The 24,146-nt window shown below is 33.1% G+C and overlaps 1 protein-coding gene across 1 annotated transcript in view; it reads right to left on the reverse strand.

The window, feature by feature from the left end:
- The window catches only part of LOC129229531 (UDP-glucuronic acid decarboxylase 1-like), a 45,540-nt gene extending 22,016 nt beyond the window's left edge, over positions 1–23,524 (reverse strand). Inside the window, exons 1-4 of the mRNA XM_054863853.1 lie at positions 23,349–23,524; positions 15,658–15,715; positions 13,968–14,103; positions 8,616–8,796 (exon numbers count right to left, since the gene is read on the reverse strand). Of these exons, the coding sequence (XP_054719828.1) occupies positions 8,616–8,796; positions 13,968–14,103; positions 15,658–15,715; positions 23,349–23,418 (445 nt within the window). The 5' untranslated portion in view covers positions 23,419–23,524. The remainder of the gene's footprint in view (positions 1–8,615; positions 8,797–13,967; positions 14,104–15,657; positions 15,716–23,348) is intronic.
- Between the last annotated feature and the right edge of the window lie 622 nt (positions 23,525–24,146).

Below are 24,146 nucleotides of genomic sequence, written 5' to 3' on the forward strand. Positions count from 1 at the left end.
AATTTCCATGTCACTGTAGTGAAGTCACTGTAGAAAAGTTGCGATTGGTAAGAAATTTTTTTTTTTTTGAAATCTGATTTATTTCTGCCGCACCGTTTCTTCGTATTTTAAACTTTCCCCTCAATTAACAACAAAAATGTTACAAAAGAATACTGCATGAAAAAATAACTATTTGGGGGGGGGGGATTAGATGCCACTTCTGAGAGAATATCTTAGAACACTTTCGTCCATTACAAACTATCCTTTATCAAATAATTTCTGGAACACGAAAACTTATTATTATTATTATTTTTTTAATGCAGCATTACTCCAATTTTAAAATGCTGGTCAAACAATTTTTAAACCGCTAATAGTTTTTTAAACAAATTCTTCCCTGAGTTATAGTCATATAACGTCACAACGGAGCTTTAATAATTGCTTAAGTTTTGTTTTAAATTTGTGAAAAATGTGACAAAATAGCACTTACCATTATTTTTATGAGTTTGAGGAAAATGAAAAAATGGTCCAAAGCAAAATAATCAGGAATGCTCACCTCGGCTTGGGGAGGAGGGGGGGGGGGTCATGGCGCAGAATATGCTATGAAATTTTTCAGGGAGGGGGGTGTTTAAGGAATAATTTCTTCTTTTTTTAGAGGGGTCATCCAATTTCGGGGGTCTTTGTAGTGTTCGGGAGGGAGGGGTGTGCCCTTGCTCTTAGGGAGGGGGGGGGCACCCCTGGAAAAATCAATTACTTTTCTTAAACAGTAGTACCTGTTGCAACTTTTTTACTCAGATCAATTATTGAAGTAGCAAGGTATCTTGTCCAATTTAGAGACCGAATTACATAAATCATTCCAAGACAGAAAATGATAGAATGAAGCTGAATGTTCTACAAAATTTCAATGCGCAACACAATAATATCTAAATGAATTTAAAATTTTCTTTGTTTCAAATAATTATAAAAAAACGGTTCAGGAGATTTTTAATTGCAGAAGAAATTACTATTACTAGCTTCATGAACACATTAATGTGGAAAAATATTCTCAATGGATGAAATAACATTTGATTTTATGCTAGGGAATGTAAATATAGAAGCAATTAGAATGTGATTTTATTTTTGCATACAAACACGCATATAATTACAAGATAGGGGAAGAGAAAGAGCTTTGAAAAACAAATGATTGTAAAAATTAAGGTGTGAATGATAACAAGGAATTTTTACATGGGCGTCCATATGCAAAATTTTAAGGGGAGGGGGGGGGGTAGATATTTTCCACATGTTTTAGAAGGATATTTTCCCGTGGAAACCGATTTCAGTACAGATTAGAGTGAATAAAATTTGACATTTTTACTTATTCAATAATGGCTGGAAAAGAAATGTTTTTACATTTTAGCAAGGAAAAAAAAAAAAAAATACTAAAGCAAAGAAGTTCTAATTTCTAAAGGAGGGGCTTGAGTCCCCACTTGCCCCCCTCCCCATATGGGTGCCCTTGAATTTTTGGATGATAAAAATATAAAATTATTTTTTCAACTTTTAAAAAGGACTGTATTGCTGAAAAAATAAGTTCTTCACATGGAAAACTAATGCAGGGCAAAATGCAGTTTATGAATTTGTCCTGTGTCGTTTATATTAATAAGTTTATGGATTTTAAAGACAATAAATGTTAACAAATGTTTTATGAAATGGAACAGATGGAGGGGAGAGGGGATCGGGTTCTAAAGCCAATACATTGTAAAAAGTTTTTAATATTATTGTAAATTATTTTTCTTTTCTATGTTTTTAATTCTTTTCTTTCTTTCAAATGCATACACAATATAGTAGAAAATATTAAGCTTCTATCTATATTATTCAAAAATGTTTACTTCACGCAGAAGAAAAAAGAACATTTATGACTGACAGAGATTTTCAATATTAGAAAGAGACTAATATATTAATCAGTAGCGTGTCCAGAAGGGGTGGGGACAACGGTCTGCCCCGGAGTTGCACCTAAAGTGGATTTCAAAGTTAATACAATAAAAAAATCTTAATTAATTCTCTGAAGTTTTTCCCGATTTTTTCTTAAATCATATTTAATCCATTAAATGCCAACGAAAACAAAGCACAATATTGAGGTTATATATGCGTCTAGGGAAAATTTTACATGGAATTTATTCGTAATTAAACTCGTTTTTCAATATTTGTAATTAAACTCATTTTTTAATTGCAACTATAGTTATAATGCCAAAATAAAAATAAGTTGCTGTTTCTAAAAAATAGCACAAACTTAATATTTACATAAAACATCTTTTTGAAAGAGGGGGGAGGGGTTCGTAAATTACAGCCCGGCCCAGATGAAACCCTTGCCAAGAACGTGGCTATATTATTGAATTAGTTTTTATTTCATCTTGATTAATAACAATATGAATAAAAAAACATTTAATTAATAACAAGATCAAAAAACTTTTTAAGTTTCTTTCCAGAAATATTAAAAAAATGCATTGATGTTTTTAAATTTCAAATTGAATCTAATAAAAAAAAATTGCATGAACTATAGATCCATTTTGTTACTCCCAATTCTTATTATATGTCAATCATTCTTCAGCTCGCGAATTTACTACCACGTGGAATGCAATCAGGTAGAAAATGTCACGTGAGTCACTCTACCCAAAGGTAACAGCCGTTTCATTTCTACTTCCGTTAAAACTCGGCTCCCCTAATTTGTGCTTGAAATGACTTGAAGAATACGCACCGCGTTCGAAACTAGTTTTCCCTTACTTCTCGGTTTTGGGGAGCCGAGTTTCATCTCCATGCTGTGACGGTATTGAGAATAGGGCTGTAAATCACTAAATTTTTTCAGTGCTCTTTTAGTTGATAACTTTCTTACTGCCCAAAATATTTTTCCATGACTTCAAAATAATTTCTATGACTTTTAATATAAATATTTGCTTTTCAAGACTTTTCCGGGTCTGAAATTTGTTAATTTTTTTTCCATGACTTTCCAAGATTTCCCTGACTTGTACGAACCCCGCATAGTTTCCCTCCCAGTGAGCCATAAAAGTTTTCCTCCAATCCTTGGTTCCTTTTCATCACAGTCAAGTCTGAAATTCTGACAATTTTGCTTTTTCTATTAGCTTTGCAATTCAGATCCTTTCTCAGAATTTTTATCATTGATCTCTTCAATATTCCCAGTTCTTGTGCAAGTTTCAGGGAACTAAAACTAAGCATTCTCCACCATGTCAAGGACAATATAATCATAAATCCAGTGAAACAAATTGTAACTTGACAAAAAGGTAATCCTCCAAAAATTCCACAGAAAAAAACCCTTCAATCTTCAAAATTTTGTCATAAGATTTTTTTAAAATCCACTATAGAAAACAAACATTGCCAAAAAACTCTTATTTTTTTAGTAAGCTACATCTTCAAAACCTAAGTACAAGTGTTTCTATTCTATACTTTGTAAAATTATACTTTGTTCTCTAATTTATTACAATAAGTCTTTGGCTAAAACTTTTGAAATTTGGCAAATATTTTCAAATGATGCCAATTTACTGATTAGCAATTTGAAATCCCCAGTGAAAGATCCATGTTTTATAGCAGATTTTCATCCATTTCATTGTATCATTTCCCAGGTCATTTTCGCACGCTCTTTCCTTGGTGTGTACAATCCGTTGCTGTCATTAACACAGGACATTTTAGTATTCCTTTTGATAGTTCTATAAACAAAATCTCCCTCTTTATGAAGTGTCTCAAAATTTTACCAAGCTTTTTTTTTTAATTTTTTTTTTTAACAATTTCTCTACATTTCTTTAATGTTCCAAGCAAAGAAAATATGCATAGGGCAACATTTTAAAGCTTGAAATAGCTGATATATGTACCTAAAACGAATAAAGGAGAATGAATGAGTTCGGCTCCAGTAACTTGGCAATTGATTTGGCTCTCAAACTAATAGGAGTCAACCAATTTGGCACTTGAAAAGGCCCTCAAACTAATAGGAGCCAACCGATGAAGAGCCGCCATGACTAATAGGGTCAGCTGGAGGTGGTTCACACTTCACATCACACCCCAGGGTTTCCTGTACCTAACAGTATTTGCGGTTTAAGAGGTTGGATGACCCTGAAGACAGATTTGATTTTTTTCGATCCAGATCGGAGGCTGAGCAATCCCTGATCCAACATCCCCAGAAGCAGGGGCGAACTGGGTCCCGCAAGAGGGCACTGACCTTGGCCTCCAGAGGGCGCAAAAAAAAAAAAAAATTCAATGAAACAAGTGCAGAAAGAAAAAAGAAGGTGCAAAAAAAAAGTAAAAAAAAGAAAAGAAAAATGATAGTATACAGGTTTATGAGTTTAAAGAAAAGAAAAAAAAACAAAGTGAAGTTGCACATATTTGTGAGCGCAAAAACAAATAATAAATAAGGTAGCTGCACCAAAAAATTCAAAAAATAAGATAAATTTTAAAAATAGAAATTTAAAAAAGGTATTCGGGCTTGAGGGCGCATAGGCGAGAGGGTGCATCGGCCCAAGGGCCCGTAGGCCAGCTCACCCCTGCCCAGAGGAATAGATTCATTTGGAGGACCTTGTGACTGTGACATATTTAACGTGCCCAATAGGGTGGCCCAAAAATTTCAAATTTACCCTATACCCCAGGGCACCCACTATTTTTTTTACCTTCGTTGATAGTAGTAAAGTGCCAAAAATTCAATGTCCTAGGTTGAGTAGAAGGCAGTGCTCAACATCGTCAAAGTTTTAAAAAATTTATTTCCTTATTTCTTAAATATTGATTTCTGTATTCTTGTTTTCTTTCAGATGCTGTTTTTGTGAAAGAAATATCAAGAAAAATGTCTTAAAAATATATAACTATCAATAGTTGTTTGTGAGGACTGTTTTTATACAATACATTGTTTAGGACTTTTTTGTGAAAATATGGCTTTATCATCAACACGTCAAGCGGACACTATATTCTTGATAGGTATCAAAGATCTAGAACCAATATCTCGATTTAATCAGTTACCAACTATAAAGCAAGTCCTTCTTAGATTCCATTTTTTTCTCCAAAGGAAAAAATCGGTTCGAAATGCCAGTCACAGCACTGTAGAAGAATTAATTTTAGTGTGGCAAAAAACAGCTATCCCGATTAGATTTGTAAAACATTGTATTGATAAGCTTGAAAAATCACACTCTGAATGGCTTCTGTTAAAAAAAAATAAAGGAAGAATCTCTGATACCCAAAAGAAACGTGAAACACTATTTCAAGAGCAGCTAGATATGTTATTTGACATTGCTCACAATGATGCAATTACTATATGCAAAGTAGATGAAGACAGAAAATTTTTAATTGATCAGAGGACGGAAAGAAATATGATTATTTCATCGGAAGACAAGAAATACAACATGAAACAAGAAAGGAAATTTCAAAGAAAAATGAAAGAACAAAAGAGACTTGAAAAAGGGAATGAGCCAGGGTCCTCTTCCCTGATATCTCCAACTGTGACTATTTCAAATTCAGATGATGAATCAAGAGAATAATCTGATTCAGCCATAGATAAATCAGAAGAGATGTATAAGTATATGTATAAGCCACCATCTTCTTTTAAAAGAAGGGAATCCCAAAAAGACTCACAGAATGAACCAATTGCTAAGAAATCTTTATTTTCTAAACATGTCACAAGCGCATTAGATCGCAATAAGGTTTCTGATAGGGAAGCCTTTAGACTAATGGTCCCTATTGCATCGGCATTGGGGCATGACCCTAGTTCCTTGCCATTATCACGAAGTACTATTCAACGCAAAAGGAAAGAAGGAAGAAAAGCTGTGTTTGAAGAAATAAAGCAATGTGTTTCTTTTGACGATCCAGTTATTGTTCATTGGGACGGGAAGATTCTTCCTGATATTTTGGGCACTGATAAAGTAGATCGATTGCCCGTATTAGTATCTGCAGGTGCAGATGGTAAGGAGAAATTGCTTGGAGTGCCAAAACTTGTAAGGGGTACTGGTGCAAATGCAGCGAATGCAGTTTATAATGTACTAAGTGAATGGGGTTTGGAGAACAAAATAGTCGGCATGTGTTGTGACACTACATCCGTTAATACAGGGTTTAAAAATGGAGCTTGTGTTATGCTGGAACATAAAATTGGAGAAGAATTATTATGGCTACCATGCAGGCACCACATTTTGGAGATTGTTCTCAGTAAGGTATTTACTCTCTGTTTCGGACCATCTAGTGGTCCTGACATTCCTTTATTCAAAAGATTCAAGGTAGCATGGCCCTTCATACACAAAGAAAACTATCAACCATTAGAAAAAGCTCCTGGCAGTGAAAATTTAAAGCTCACTGCAGTAAATGCTTTATTAGTTGTCTTAGGAAGGAATAAGCAGCCCAGAGATGATTACATGGAGTTAATAGAGATGACTCTTCTAGCTCCGGGCTATACTCCATATAAAATTCATTGGAGAGCTCCAGGTGCTCTCGTTGGATGGCGAAATTGTTATACGCCATTAAAATTCACTTGTTTCGTGAGGAAGACAGTTTCAAAACCACACAAAAGGAAAAATTGCAGTTAGAACGCTTTGTGAACTTTGGAGCTCTTGTATATGTAAAATATTGGTTTGAAGCCCCTATGGCTACAAATGCTGCTTGGGCAGACCTTTGTCTGTGGAAAGACATGACCAATTATGGAATTATTGATTCTCAAATTAGTGAAGTGGTTAAAAATGCCATAAAAAATCATCTTTGGTACCTCTCGGATGAGTTAGTTGGCTTAAGTTTATTCTCAGAGAAAGTTTCAAATGAGGAAAAGGTAGAAATTGTCAAGAAGATGGAGTGTGAACCTACTGACCGGAAGGTAAGAGGAGATTTGTCACTTTTAACTGACCAGGCCGTTTTGGCTGATTTTGCCAATAAAAGATCATTGCAGGTGTTTGATAAATTGAAAATAAATTCACATTTTTTGACCACACATCCAAATGAATGGAACAGCAATGAACATTACATTAGTGGTAAACAAATCACAAAAAATATGAAAGTTGTTAATGATACAGCTGAGCGTGGTGTGAAACTTTTTGAAGAGTTTAATAAGCTTTTGACAAATGATGAAGAAGAGAAACAGTTGGTCCTGCAAGTTGTTGAGGCTAACAGAAAGTTGGTTCCGTCCAAAACGACAAAACAAGTAGCTGTTGAAAGTTTGAAGCCATCAACTTCAAAGCATTAAACCATGTTTATTTACCCCAACCAGTACTTTCCTATAAGATTTTTGTATTATTAATCAATATTATACAATAAAATAAACTAATTTACTACTACTCAGCTATTTGTACTTAATTTAAAACAATCCTCAAAATTTCCTATTTTTCAATTTTATATTTAATATTAAATGTCTTTGAGCACTGTCTTCCAATTGGAATATTATCTTCAAACTTTGCCAAAATACTTGTTTTATTACTAGTAAAAAAAATAGCGGGTGCCCAGATATGTAAACTAGTTTTGAAATTTTGACTATAAAATATGGGCCACCCTAGTGCCCAAGTTCCCATTAACGAACCCTGAGGATCTTTGACCGACTGAAATGGAACCCAGGACCCTTCAGTTACGAGTTTGATGCTCTACCAAACAGGCCACCACAGTCACATCTCATTCACTGCAATGACTGATCGAAAATTTTGAGTTAACTGTTGAGTTAAGGAATTCCTGGTAAAATTCAAGATTGGAGAAAGACAATTACTGTCAGCCCCGATTAATCGGGCAAGGGATAAACGAATACCCTGCTTATACGAATATAACCTCCCGGAATAAAATATTTCCTCATAGACGCAATGTTAAAGATCCCCACTTTATCGAATAATTTCCCCAGTTAATCAAATAATACTAATCATCATTGGCAAATATTTTTTCTGAAATTTTTTTTAGAATAAATTAAGAAAGAACAATTATTAGCGCAAAAAAAAGGAAAAACGTTTCGCCGATAACGGGCGAGAAAACAACATTCATATTCCATCAAAACGTTTCCACTATTCTCTAGTTTCTTTTATCTTTGCCACAAAAAAAAAAAAGTAGCACAGTCAATAATTGAATAAATAACACGAAGAAAATATACACATTTTAGACAATAATAAGATAAAATATTAAATGTAAAACACAGCAGACAGGGGGGGGGAGAGTCGAAAATATATTCCCAAAAGACCTTGAGCAAGCAACCCACTGTTATGGAATTTTTCAAAAAATAATGCACTGAAAAAAGGTGCTAAAACAAAGATTTCATATCTCAAGTTGTAAGTTACTTATTATAATTTTCATACGTACTTGTAATATGTATACTAATTATTAAACTATTTTGTTGTTAACTTAGCTTTCAAAAACTTTTGCCAATAACATTAATTAATTCACTTATATAGATAGCTATGGCTTCATTATCATGAAGTTTTAAGAGAAATTTTGTCATCATAGAAAGGTAAAGAAAATTTCCCAGCTTAATCAAATACCCCGCTTTATCGAATAATATTTCTTGGAACCAACAATATTCGATTAAGCAAGGTGGACAGTATTGGAAAAAGAATTATGAAAAACACATTAGCATTTTGATGTAGACATCAAACAATAATATACATTGGCTTGCAAGTTTTTAGAAAATAGTAAAAAGAAACTTTAGTTAGAAATAAATGATATACCTTCAACATATATTTGATTCACAATGTCATGTCTCATGAGCTCAAAGCTTTCATGACCAATCCAGTGCTCGATATTCCTTTTACTACCAGTGAAAAAATTATCTACAACTGTAACTTCATGTCCTTCAGACATCAGTCGATCAACAAGGTGGCTGCCAACAAAACCTGCGCCACCAGTCACCTGTTAGAAAAGAATATTTTTTTTAAATCTGAACATCATAAGATTTTTTATTTTAAATGTTTCAAAGTACTTGCATTAATTCTTTTAAGAAGTTATTTTGCATTATGTTCATTTGTCTGATGTTTAATAGTTCAAGAAACTTATGCTAGTTAAGAGGGGGGTGATAACATTGAAGAAAGTGTACGGAATCTCTATCTGATTTTAAATGTTAAACAATAACTGAGAGGGTATTACTGTATCTCTTTGGTAGAAGACATGAAAAATAGTTTTACCTGTAATTACAGTGGGGAAAAATTACAGCTCTGCTTTTTTGTAAACAGTAGAAGTTTGATTATCCTAATCTTTTTAAACTAAAATCTAGTTTGACCAAAGACAATTTTCTTGACTTTAACTTTTAAATAAGTACCGTATTATCGGGAATAAGCGATGCACCCGGTAAATACCGCATTCAAATATATTCTAAAGGGAAAAAAATTTGTAATGAATGCGCCGGACCCGGTATAAGTGCCGCACTCGCCATAAGCGCCAAATCCAACATTAAACAACTCAAAAGCACAATTAGTAGTAAAGAAAGTTGGAATGAAATGCAAATGAAACAAATATTTTTAATTAACGAAATTAAATAAACTTTACTGTCAATAAAATTTTCTTACCTTGGGAGGAGACATTAGTTGGAGACAGAGCGAGGGATGCGGACCTTTCTCCTCAACGCCTCCACAATGTCAAACTCTCTGGCCGAAGTTGCAAAGTATATCGATCGACGTAGAAACGACATAGGTCGACGTTCGAATATTGAACAATTATGGATAAGGTTCTTCAAACATATAGAACTATGTCAGGGTTCGTACTCAATTTCAGAAATGAAATGAAGGAGTTTTGGAGGAGTTTGGAAGGAGTAAAATGAGATTTTGAAGGAGTACTAATGGGTTGTCCTTATTAATGATGTCACTTTTTTAACACATTCAGATCCCTTCCTCTTTGTCACAAAGTGTCACACTTCACCCTACTACTCCTATTGTCACATGCCATATTTTTTATAATGATGTCACTTTTTGTTCCCCTCTCTCTTCCCCTTGTCACAATTTCATGAACCTCACGAAATTTCATGAGGTTCATGAAATTGTGTGAAATCACCTTTCATGAACACCCTCAAGGCATGACATCACTTGTGGATGTGGATGACCCTTTTTACACGATCACAACAGCAATTTACTAAACAATTGTTTTTTTTTTTTAAACACAATCACTTAATATTGTACATCTACTTATGTATTTTTAAATCTTTAAATAATAATTAGACATACTGACTTTTGCTGCAGAGAGTGTGGTAGAGCAAAAAGCAATAAGCATAAAACTTAAAAAAAAAAAAAAAAGCACTATTTAAACATGTTTTACTTCACTTATAATCTCTAAGTCTTAGTCATATAATAATATTTTTACCTTCAACTATTACTTCTATGATCAATTCAGAAATACCATCTTTATGAACAAAATAGACGATATTACTACATCAAAATTGTCCTTATGCCTTTGCTCTTGTGACAATGTTAAGCTGTCAATCGAAGTATTTTTAGTTACTGGAAAAGTATGTAGTCTCGAACTAAAAAAGAAGGAGTTTTGAAGGAGTTAAAACCAAAATGAAGGAGTTTGAAGGGCCCTTCAAATAAATTTCCTGAATGAAGGAGTATTGGAGGAGTTTTGAAGGAGCGCACGAATTGATTAAAAAAGTTATTTTTACTGCTTATTTCGTTGTATGAAATAAATTACTCATTATTAAAAGTGTTTATATAGTAACATTGTTGTTTATGTAGAAATCAGAAGCAAAATAGGAAATTGCAAACATCGAAAAATGTTGTTTTACGTTAGAAAAAATTTTGAAATATTGACGTACTTTTCCTACGGTAATCGTTATGTTGTGCTAACTGCCGATTGCAAGATGATGTGGTGCTGTCTATGGGCAGCATTTTCAACATTATTTAAATACATGGATTTTTTTGACTTGAAAAAAAAAAGCCTGTATACGCCGCACCCATTATATGCACTGCACCAGCAATTTTTTGCTTTTTTTCTTGCATGTGCCGCGGCGCTTATTCCCGAAAATACAGCAAGAATATCACCTTCAAGGTCACCAAAGACAACCACTCCAATTGTAAGAACCAAATTATTTGAGTCCTACAATTGAGGAGGAGAAGTTCTATCACTTCTCCTCCAATCCTATCTCCAAGCATGTCAGTACGTTCGTTGAACACTTTGAATAATCCTATTTTTTAAAATACTGTTGAATTTTGAAGTTAGAATGAGAAAATAAAACATTACTTTATGAAGTAATGATTTCTTCATTACATATTCCTGTTTACAATCAAATAACAACAAAATAAATTACTGCTACACTGATTACACAATAACGACTAAAGTTAACAATATTATGTCTCATTAAATTAATACTGCATTTCCGGCTTGTGTGATATGAATTGAAGAAATTTATCGTTTATAATAATGGGGAAATCCCATTACAGCAAACTTTAATGGACTGCAATTTTTGTTGGCTGTAATAAGAATTTCGTTATAGTAGAATTCAAGCAATGCAGTGCAGAATTTGACTCAGGTTTTATTTTTTGGTCCCCATTTTACAAAGAAGCAAAGAAAACATTTTGTTCATTTTCTTAATTTTGTTTTAAAATTTTTTTTGTGAATTTCCCTTTTTTTCTTGAAAAAAGGTACATCAAAGCATTTTTAGTTGTCAGAATTTAATGGAATGGTGCAAAGAACTCCTTTTGGAATATTCAAATTCAACCAAACTGAGAGGTGTACAACTAGACCTCACTCAGTGTCTACATAGTAAATTTTAACATTCTATTGCATACCGTTTTCAATACATACGTACAAAGATACATGCATACATACATACACACATAAAAAAGTCACAATAAAACTCGTGATAATTTACTAGGGGATCCTCACAATTAGGGTTCGAAAATATGATATTTTTGAAAATATCCGATACTTTGATATATATAGGATATTTTGATATATATCCGATATTTTCAATCAGCCCAAAATCAAGTCTTCAAAATAGTGAATGCATCTTTAAAACACTCTTTATTTTCTTATATTGCTATTACAATATGTTGACTTAAAATTAAAGTTCCTTTTATTATTCATATCTAACATTTCATTTGACATTTTAATAAAATTTAATGGAATTAATTTAGCATCAGCTGTTTTACTCATTTTTCTTCTGTTAGCTAGTTTTACACGGTTATAATATGATTGAGAAATAAAAAATATATTATTTGGTGCAGCACCTTTCCTTTTTTTCTGACCAACGTTTAATATTAAATTAAGCACTTTAAACTGGAATTAAAATCGTTACATTAATAATAATTTTATGAATATAAAATAAAAAAGGAATGCTATATTACTTTGTTATATTAATGATGTATTAATACATCTTTAAAATATAGTACATAACTTTTCGGTTATTTTCAAAAATAAATGAACATTACTATGATTAATGTAATTTTTATATTGAAAATACTGTGGTTGAAAAAATAAATATTGAAAATATCATATTTTCAAAAAATATTGGATATATATCATGATATATACCAACTGATATATATCGGTGAACCCAGCTCACAACAAATATTTCAGCATTCCTCCCTTTATATATTTATACTTGGAAGTGGAGTCTAAAAGTATATATATATATATATATATATATATATATATATATATATATATATATATATAAAATTAAGCAAACAGAATTACAAATATAAAACAAATTATAAATAACAAATGATGATAAAAAGGAAAAATGCAAACAGCTATTAAGTAGGAATAGAAAAAGAGTGAATCCAGAGCTCATCAGCCGTGGAGGATTCATTAATTATGGTCAAAAGACCAAAATTTTAACTACAAACTAGAAGAGAATGTTTAAGCTCCAGTACATGTAATATAGAGTAACAACGGGCAAACGCACCACTTGCTAAGCTAAAAACAATAACATCGGAACTTGTTTTCCTAATTAGTCGAGGCAAAACCCCCTGCTTTTAGTTTTATTTTTTAGGTTTGAGCTCTAGTTTATTGTTTATTGCTCATTCTTATGCGTTGAAAAATATTTTGGAACCTTCCAAAACAACCAATTATTTAACAATTATATTTATATTACAAACAATTGTTGCAAATTAGAAGCGAAATAGACATCAATTGGTTATCGTTAAAACCAGGGTTCATACCTTATTGAGATCAAAAATTTCCATGATTTTTCCAAGACTTTTTCGTGTGTTCATAAAAATTTTCTTCTTACACAAAAAGAATAGTACTATTTTTTAATTCAAACATGCTAATTTTTGGGCTTTGCATGCCATATGTTGGGCATGGCTGTTTTAGAGCATTAAAATCCCCCTATTTTTATTTTCAAAAACTTTCAAAAAATTAAATAAACTCTGATAAGTTTAATAAAGAGATTTTATGAGTGATTGAAACAAAGTTGGATGCAATAGAATTGCGCTTTTTTAGTGGGAGTGGCAAAAACAAGAACGTGCAAGCCAGCTACTACAGAATATAAAATATAAGAAGTGTTGAAAATAATGGTGAATTCAAAATTAGTGATATACAAGCAACAAAATCACATTGCAAAAAAAGCCAAGCAGATGCTACAGAAACAGATGCAATGGGATATCAAAATTGATTTGTTTTTGGGATCGTTCAAATTATGCAATTTTAATGGCTTTTATATGCAATACTGTTGAATCACTCAAGACTTCTGATTGCTCTTTTAACTACTGTTAATTTCTCATTCCCTCCAACATTTTTTCATGAATATTCCCAAAAATTTAAATTTTCCATGACTGTTCCAGATATGAAATCTGTTTATTTTTTTCAATGACTTTCCAGAATTTCCACAACTTGTATGAACCCTGTAAAACAGATATGAAGTTTGTATCAATAAAATAAGTATCAAGTAATAATAACAACGATTCTTGGTTTGTAATTTCCTTTCCTTTTCTAAGTCTCCCCACATCATTTAAAACTTTTTAAATATATTTTAATTTTATTCAGCCTGCAAGACTCATCTTAGTAGAAAAAGGTTGGGCACCACTGTGTTACAGCATATCAAACTACATAAACATAATTTAGTAAACAAAATAACCATGTAATATTACCAAAATTCTTTTTCTGTCCCCATATCCTAACTTCTTCACTTTTGGATAGGATTTTGGAGTTTTATCTCTTAATTTATTGACTTGAGCAGATAAATGTGCTAATTTTTTATGCAATAAATCAAATTCTGAGGCATTCCTAAAATGAAACAAAGTGATTTAATAATAGTGAAATATTTTCATATACTTACAAGATCAAATTACATTATTATATATTATGGACAAAATTTTAAAACATGAAAACAGTAGGCTGCAAATATGGCAAAAGTTAAGATTCGTATTTACACTTGTCAAGAAGCAAGATAGTTCAAGAAAGGAAATGCAAAATATTTAGCATAAATGCAAATTTCTATTTTTTTTTTTTTTTTTTTCATTCTCTGCTTTAAAATAAAAAGATAAAATTTTAAAATCTGCGACAACTTTCTAGGAAAGAAGGCAGCAAGAAATACAATATATATATATATATATATATATATATATATATATATATGTTGTTATTTATTTATTTATTTTTTATTTTTCTTGTAGTTTGTTCTGTACCAATTTAATAATAACCTTTCTGACAGAGGAAAAATACTGTCACTATTATATTGTCACTATTTCTTGGTTAACAATATAATGCTACTTTATTTGCAATTAGGTTTTTGCCATTTTTTCCATGGTTTTGAACTATTGGTGGATAAAACTAAAATTATAAGAAGGAAAAAAAAATCTTTTTTTTTTTTCTAAAATACTTTTCAATAAAGGTTTACTTCATTTTTGAATAACATTTTTACACTCCTACTTTCCACAAAGTTGATTATTAAGAAAATAAAAGAAGGGTTTAATGTAATCATGAACAAGAAAGAAAACAAGAAGAAATCTTCATTTTTTGCCAATATTTGATTAGCTTTTCACAGCTAAATCCCAATTTTCAAAAATGTAGAAAAACACTTCCTAATTCTTTTCTCCGCTAAAGTTATATGTGTTCCTTTTCCATCTATTTAGGAGCTCTTCTCTTTTGCTCTCATTGGAGAAGCTTGCACTTATCATCTACAGCTATGGTCTTTCTCTTGTCCTGCTGCTTCCCTAGTCCAATTTTAAAATCTACCTGCTTTGCATTTCATTCAGTTGTCCTTCTTGTCAAAATCTGAAATCCAGCTTACTCCCCCTCCCCTGCCCGCTATTCTTGAGGTGGCATGCATATCTGAAAATAACACATGTCTCTTATCTTTTATCAGAGTCGGAAATTCCTAGAACAAACTTTTCCAGAAATTTTCATTATTTTACCGAAAATATTTCAATTACAAAGAAAAATTCAATCCTGTGTAAACAGCTCAAAGTGTTGCTGTAACCGGATTTCACCATTAAACACTGTCGTAAAATCCAGAGACATTTAAGATTAAGGTTGTATAGCATAAGTTCAGGGCTTTGAAAAAGTGACGTGACATACGGAGTGTCATGAAATCCGGGTGTCGGGATAACGAGGTTCAACTGTATTAACTAATTCTGAAAATCGTAAATAAAAAGAGTAAAAAAAAAAAAAGATATCCCCCCAGTTTTGCCAACACGAAATTTCCTTCCCCCCTGTTTTTCAATTTCAATCTTATCTCTTGAAATATGTAAGGCGAGAGGAAATTTTAAATAACTGAGTGGTAAACCATTTAAAAAAATTATTGTAAAACAATATTGCATAGATAAAAATTGGGATTACCTCTGATGATTAGATGAATTTTCAACAGCATCAGCTAATAGCTTGAAACTTAGAATAACTAAAACAATGCAAAAACAGTTATTATTATCCTAAAGAAACTAAAATTCACAAACTTTTCACACTAAGATCATATCAAAGCAAAAAATGCACGAATACATAGCTTATCTTCAAAAGGAGACATTATTCCTGGTCTGTTTTTAATTAATCCATTTTCAATAATGACATTAAGTACAAAAAGACACAAATGAAAATAATGACAATAATCAGTACATGAAAACTTATCAATGGAAGATGAAAATCGAGCTTGACTCAGTAAAACTGATTATCTTAGAAACAACGTAAGTCTTTTTTTTCTTTTTTTTTGCAAAATTGAGTTAGCTGTGGTTTTACTATATTTTTATTTAGTGTAAAGAAATAGACTTGTAGAAGCAAAGTGAATCCTGGTATGAAAAAGCACTTTATTTAGGGGCCACAATTTTCATTCAGTGTAGGAAGGACGTTGCAGACATGTGCTGTTTTTGTTTTTAACATGAATCAAGGAAGAGTAAGAAGCAATGCGAATATGGTATGAGTATAGAAGAACTATATGTTTTGGCGTAATTGAGTAATGACTTCACCCTAGCATTACCATGATAGAGCCAAGTCCATCATTTAGGGGATCATTTACCAATCCAGACTGGAAAAGCATTTATTTTATATAAAAAATAGGCCTGATTTTTGTTGCTTTCTGATAAAACTTGCATTGAGCATACTCTGTCTCAGCTCCCCCTCCCCCTAAACCGACATGGAAAAATTCAAAATAACGGGCCTGGGTAACAGTAAGGCAAAAAGTATCCGAATGAAATTTACCTATTCCTTGCGGATTTTATTAATATCACTCCAGAAACTAAGAAAACTGTTCACTTTTTAGTAATAGATAAGTCAGTCAAAATAAGGACTACACTGTAGTGAGACTTTTTCTAGAACATCATAAGGTCAGTTTAGTTTTATTGGAGAGAGCAAAAACGCCTCCCTTGGTACGAGAAATGGAGCGTAAAATCGGCACATTAAGCGAGGCACCACAGTTGACAAATGTCCGTATCATCTCTTCTGGCTAGACATAAAGCTGCAGTGAAATGTGATCCGATTACATTCGTAATCCATATATGAAACTAAAAATTTTTATACATCAAAAAACCAAAAAATCTGCTTATTGTATTAAATTTACGCCCAATTTTAAGCCCCAAAGAATTAGTTTTTGTTCTCTCCAAGATTACTTAACTGACCCTTTGAGGTTTGAATATGAAATTTCTTCATAGTTGCCCTCTTTCAAAATTAAAAAATCATTAAAAATTGGAGAACATTTTAGGGTTCTTCTCAGAATTTTGAAGCTATACTTCTAACAGAAGATTTTATTTGATTGGAAAAAAATTTCATATAAGTAATATTCATGGGGATTGGCCGCTTTTGCTTGGCATTACATTTCATACCAGAAAAAAAAGTAGGACTCGACCGATGCATCGGCGCCGATGGTTCAGCAATTTAGCCATCGGCATCGGCATTGGCGGCCGATTCTAAATTGCAGGAAACATCGGCCCATCGGCCTTAAAATACATCGAAAAGCCGATGGAATTGGCCGATGTTTTTGAAAAAAAAAAGGACCTTTGCTGTTTTACTTTTTAATACAAAGTAAAGGGAGTTATTGTTTTCATATAAAATTGTTTACTTAAATTTCAGTATGAATTTCTATTTTAGTCACCCCTGAAAGAGTTTTTAATACGGCATTCAAGTACCAAACAAGTTAATTAGTGCGCTGTTTCTTGCAGTTGGATGTACGTATCTATCTCTAATAAGTCATAACTCAAAAATGGTAAACTAGAAGGTTTAAATTTTCGCATGTGGTGTGTTCGAATGTTCCAGTTGTGCACTTCCCTTTTTGTTTTCGATCGGGTGTTCTGAAAAGCCTGTTAGCTCATTTTTTGTGGCTATTAATTACTTATTTCTATGCAAAACTAATATAGCGTCTCTTACTGACGATCATTTGGTGATATATTGCTGAATTGGAGACCATGCAAACAAATATGAGATGGCAAAACCGGTTTTTGTGCCATTTTCTTAGATTCCTGTTGAACCGACGGTAATTTTTAATTTTTCGACATTTGTAATATGAACCACAGTAATGCGGTCTTTTCTGTATCGCTTCGGCGGAGTTTCAAGTTTGGGGCCCATCGAAATACATTTAGGGGCATCTCTATCACAGAAGTTGTAAAACATTTATCATAAGCATTTTTGTAACTCCTATGGTTCCCCTATGGTTATGGTGCCTCTCGCGCAATTGCAACATTTGCTATATTTTAAATCCGCCATTGCACGTCAAAACATACTCGGGTGCAAGTTTTAAAAGGTTTTTTCTGCTCCATGTTTATGATTATTTTGAACTCTATTTTTTACGACTATTTTTTGAATTTCCGAGAACACTTGCATGCCCCTCCTCTCACTCTCTCAATTTCTGAAATTAAACTCTAGTCGTACGTCCGAGTTGTTTAAAACTAACACCATTCATAAAATTAGAGATTTTTTTTTCAAGCTTTATCTATTGTTAAGAAAGAATGTAGAGAATTAATGTAAGACATTGATTAAAAACGTTTTGAATGGGTGACATAATTCAAAGGGGAATCAAAGGGACTTCTGAATTTTTTCTTCGGAAGTTCTGAAATAGATTTGGAAACTCTTCTGAGGCGTTGGTGGTAGCAGTTTTGTATTAAAAAAATGAGGCCAAAGTTGGGGCCGAAGTGTGAGTTACTATAAAATCAGAGGGCGATCCCCCCCCCCCCCCCAAGCCTCCCTCGTCGTTTGAAGCATTTCTTAAATATTTAGCGTATATTTATTTTGGTCAAGAAATGTCATTTTGCATATTTCTCATACTTATTTCACTTATATTTCGTAATGCGCCATCTTTTTTGCATCATTAATAGATCGATCGATTTTGCATCGATTTTTTTTTCTGTTGTAACTATTTTTATGTATTTGTATAAAATCAATGAATAAGTTATTTTCGTTTTTTATAGAAAAGTTTCAAGGATTTTCTATAATGCATTTTTTTAAATTTCAGAAAATTATTGTTACATTGAAAAAATTAATTTGAATTTGTTTGTAAAGCATCATAAAAGATTAAACAATCAAATTGTTCAATATTATGTGTGCAAACATCAGATCAAGTAGTATATATATTCAGTTATTAACTTGGTGTAAATATTGAGTTTGTTTATTGTAGCTGCATTTTAAGAACCTCGCTCTTTTAATGGCTATTTCTTTTTTCAGCTAAATTTATGTTAATGTTATAACTTTTATGAAAAATCCAAACTTTTCTATTCATAAATTTTCAATAAGTACAAAAATATTCCTATTATGATTTAATATTGTAATTTATCTGTTACCTTTTTTGTTTAATTTGATGACCAAAAAATGTCTACGTGCAATCTTTCCAATTTAATTGTGTAATTTGTTGACGGTTTCATAGTTTCATTCTTTTTTTTTTTTAATGATTAAACAACATAATTTAATGTTTTTAAACTATGTTTAGTGTACCTAAATCCATACATTACTACAATATTACTGAAATCTTAGTTATATCTTCTTAGTTATGTGTCTCTTTGTTTTTCTTCCTTTTTATTCTTTCTTTTTTTGGGGGGGGGGGGGGAGGAGGGGGCTGTTCTTCTTTCTCTTTCTTCATACAACAGTCAAAAAAGGAGAAGCATAACTACACCCTATACAGATTGTACGTAGTACGATCCAAAATCTCGGGGACAAGCTGTATAAAACCTTACCCGGAATAGTTCACATTACGGAAGCACATCCACCTTCAAAAGGTCACCTTGGGAACTATGTACTTCTGCCAATGTTCAGTTAACTTTTGGAATCATTCCTGGAAACCATTTTTCGCTGCCTTATATGATGCAGCTTTATCTTTTCCTAGTGGAAAAAAGCAGCGTCCATGCAAACGTTTTTTTGTTGGGAGTAGGTAAAAGTCACGCAGGGCTAAGTCCGCAGGGCCGATCCTAGGGTGTCGGCTGCCCGTGTGCAAAGAACTAATGTGCCGCCCCTAAAGAGCAATTTGCATGTTTTGACATTAACGCCCATATAAATCTTACTTCAAATTTCTGTATCAAGTTCTAATTTAAAAAAAAAAAAAAACAGAAGAAGGATGAAATTATGTAAAAAGTTAGAAAAAACTCCTTAGGTAAAGTTTATATCTTTGAAGAAAGTAATAGGTACAAAAAAATTACTAATCGTAAAAATGCATTTTATAGTCTGTCTTTGGTGACATCAGAGAAAAGACGGAGGAAGAAAAAAAAGGAGGGGGGATCGCCCCCAGCAAATATTCGAAATTGGCGTATGAAAAATAGCTGTAATTAATCTTTGGTTGTGTTTGGTTGCAAGGACAAAAGAATAGGGGACATTCAAGGTCCATAGAGAAATTTTCAATATTAACGTCAAAAATTGCAATTTTAGGAAATTTTTCGAGACTTGAGGGGAAATAATGTTGCAGTTCTTTCCTAAAATTCTTTAAAAATTGATGTTTAATTGCAGCTATTTTTTGTGACCTTAGTTTATAAAGGATCGGCGCTCTTCCAGAAAAGTTTCTGAAACGGAAGTTTTAAACAAGCAATTTTGGGTTATTTTTGTTGACGTTGCTGATGGAGGGAGGGAGATTCGGTCGTCTCCTATCGAAAGTTTTCAAAATTGAAGTTTAAAACTCAAATTTAGGCTGTCTTTGGTGACGGTAGAGGGTCTGGCATCTTTCCTCTGGTAATTTATCCGCACCATTGTTTCAAAAAACACATTTTTTATCGCTAGATTTGGGTACGATAGTGGAAATGGGAAATATTTTTCGTAATTAAAATCAATTTTAGGCTATTTTTGTGAAGGAAGGGTTTTAGGGCTCTAAAATGAGCAATTTTGTACTATCTTTGGTGACGTTAAGGAAACCAAGAAGCTTCAGCGGATCTTTCTGAATATTTTTCGATATTATCAGTCGATATTATCAGTGTGTCCTCAAGAACTGTTTTTTTGAAACTGAAGTCAACTTCAGGCTAGTTTAGGCAGGAAGGTTTTGGTAGCTTCACGGAACCATCTAAAAACAAAATTTTGAGCTATAGTGATTATGTTGGACAAAAGTGGGATCCGCGGTATTTCCCCCAAAGTTCTTCGAAACTGATGATTGAAAAACGCAATTTTAGTTTGTTTTTTAATATGTTAAGTGAGAGGGGGTAGGATTGGGGGCCTCTCTAGAGACGCTAATTCAGACCATCTTTGGTAGTAATCTTAGGGAATGAATTTCAGGGACCTCTACCGCAAAAATTTCAAAAAAGAAATTCGAAAAATACCATTGAGCAATTTTTAATGACGTTAGGAAGGGCTGTTCCCGGAAAAAACATTTTGGATTTTGGAGCCATCATTTTTAGGCTATGTTTGATTACATTAAGGTAGAAAGGGTGAATAAGAGACTTATTTGGATCCTTAAAATTGATGGTTCAACCAGCGAAATTTTCCGGAATTAAAGGCCTAAAACCGCAGTTTGAAGCTTTGTTTAGTCTCGTCAAGGCATCCTTTTGGATCTTCGCTTTGGAGCTACACTTAAAATTTGTAAAACAGTGCAAGGGCCTCTCCTACCTGATCTGAAACCGGACAGTTCATTCGTGATTTTAATTATAAAAAATTGCTGTAAAGGGGGAAAATTAAAAATTTTAGTTCGTTGATTATTATATGTTTGACTCTCAGGGGAGTCGCAATTTTCCATTGTCTCTCCAGTCTCCACGCATCTACGACTGTTGAACATATTTTGTTGTTTGAAATACTTGTAAGAGTATCCTATCAGCATAGTTTTTTTTTTTTACGTAAAATATGTCTTCATTATTAAGGGTCAGTAAAAACTTGGGAGGCTGGGGATGAGCATTAGTGGCCTTTAAAAGGCACTCTTTCATGCTTCGGGGGGGGGGGGGGATTTCCGTCATTGCCCTTCCCCTGTATCCATGCCTGATTACCAGTTCTGTCACAAATTTTGCAACCAAATGAAGCATGTGAGTAAAGAGTTGATATTAATGGATAATGGAGCAACACAGTGTGCTCTAACATTTCATTTTTCTTAATATGCTATGCTGTTGGAAAATTTGCACTTACTTTGATAACTGAACATTTAAAATTCTGCATATTTATTCGACTTATTATGTTATCTTGTGAGAAATTCTTGAGGAATTTCGCTTGATTAAAAGAACTATATGATGCGGCCTGTGGCCGCCCCTTGCTTTGGCCGCCCTTATACGGTGCACACTCTGCACACCTGCTAGGATCGGCCCTGTAAGTCCAACGAAACATGTTATTTGTTTGACACATCAGAGTATTGACCAATCGAACCGTGCATCCTCAACATGAAAGTCGCCTTCTTCCCCACGATGAAGTTGAAGCAGCAGCGCAAGAGGCCTTATAGAAGGTTGCGAAAAATGTCTTCCAGGAGGGCTTCTAAAAGCCATACGAACGTTGGCAGAAGTGCATAGTCGTCCGAGGTGACCATTTTGTAGATAGATGTGCTTCGGTAATGTGAACTATTCAGGGTAAGGTTTTATATTGCTTGACCTCGAACTTTCAAATCATACTACATACACATGAGTTTTCAACTTACTACTTCATAACGTTTTTTAATGACGCAAGTTTACGCGCATGAAGACATTACAAGAGAATTTGCGATAATTAACTGAGGAGGCGTTCAAAATGGATATTTCGGTCATCTATATGTTCTTAGGTACATATGCATGTACAGATGTGCCGAAAAAACTTGTGAAGTTTAGATTGGGTGAGCGTAAAATAGAAATTTAGGTAGAAATCTGATTTTTTTTTCTGTGATTACAATTCCTTATTTGTAGAAAGGAAGTAAAGTGAAATGAATCAATGATCCTTTAAATCCCTGATCATCTTATTAATATATTTCTGTTTGATTTTTTTTTTGCCATCGGCCAAGGCATCGGCCATCGGCAATCGGCCATTTGGAAAAAAACAATCGGCCACCGACCCTCTTTGAACAATTGGCCAACAATCGGCATCGGCCCATCGGCCAAAAAATGCCATCGGTCGAGCCCTAAAAAAAGGGACAAAAACGAGGCACCCTAGTATATCCCCTGGGGCCTGGAAAAATTCAAAATGACAGGCCTGACTGCAAGTAATTGGTCCCTCAATGAAAGAGTTAAAATATAAGTTTGGTACGTAACACAGTGGCAAGCATCGTGTTGAAAGGGTGACTTTGGATATCATCTTGCAAACCAAAATTTAAGAACCACCAATATCTCTCATTTTAACGAATAAATTAAACACCCATCAAAATTAGATTACACATCTCAAGCAAACACTAAGATAAAATTACTTACATTCGTGTAAAGAAAAATACGAGTAAGGAAATAGGCACAGAATTAAAGTGCTTGCAACTAAGACGGAAAATAATTATCAATTGTTCATTGTACACAAAAACAAAGAAAGCTTTGTTGAGATAATATAAAAGAAACGAAAATTTTAACCCTGCGTAAATGCAGTTCATAATTTCTTAAGAGGATATGAAAAAACCAATTACGTAAAACAAACAACACACAGAAATATATTTTAGGCACACAACTGAAAATTAAAAAAATATATGCTGATATATTTTTGACGCATCGTACACTTACCGGTTATAGTAAGTGAAACAAAAAAGAAACCAAATAGCCATCTCATATTGAATTTCATACGAAAAAACATAGCCACGAAATATTCCGATCGAAACGCTTCGTCATTTCTTACGAAAATCGCCGTTTAAGTGAAAAATAATAAAAATACTCCAAAGCAAAAGTCATCAATTCCCCCATTGATGAGTGTCGGTTTGTAAACAGTACCAACGGGTGACAGTTAACTCTTTGTGTTTTACCCCTCTTCTCCTCCCTTTCGTGGGGAGGAAGACATTTTGGTTGCGTTCGACGAACCTCACCGGTCTACCGGTTAGTAACCGGTTACAAACCGTAGCGTTCTATGATCAACCGGCATCAATCGGTTACCGAATCGGCTACCATTCTAAGCAGTTGATTGGTTGATTGGAGCAGGTGAACATTAGCTGTCACGTGATCAACTAACCGAGTGCAACCGGTCGTGATCGTGGAACGTAAGCTTTAAAGGTAATTTTGCAAAAACAAAAAGGGGGGGGGGCATGAATTATTCAAAGAGAGAACTATTTTGCAAGAATAAGATCTTCTGTCGCCAAGGCTTTTTATGACATTATATGTTGGAAACCGATCAAAAAAACTCTTACTCGGGATCGATATTCCTGAAACTCAATCAAGAACTCATGTGCAAGTTAAACGCAGTACTTTAATACACATTAATAAAACATTTGCAGGTAAAAACCATTGATATTTACGACATACATAATGAACTTGCTAAAACTGAACTAAAATCGTTGTTCTATCAATTTTATAAGGAAAAATCGTCTGTTT

Source organism: Uloborus diversus, chromosome 9, assembly GCF_026930045.1.
Source record: "Uloborus diversus isolate 005 chromosome 9, Udiv.v.3.1, whole genome shotgun sequence".
Taxonomy (NCBI): Eukaryota; Metazoa; Arthropoda; class Arachnida; order Araneae; family Uloboridae; genus Uloborus; species Uloborus diversus.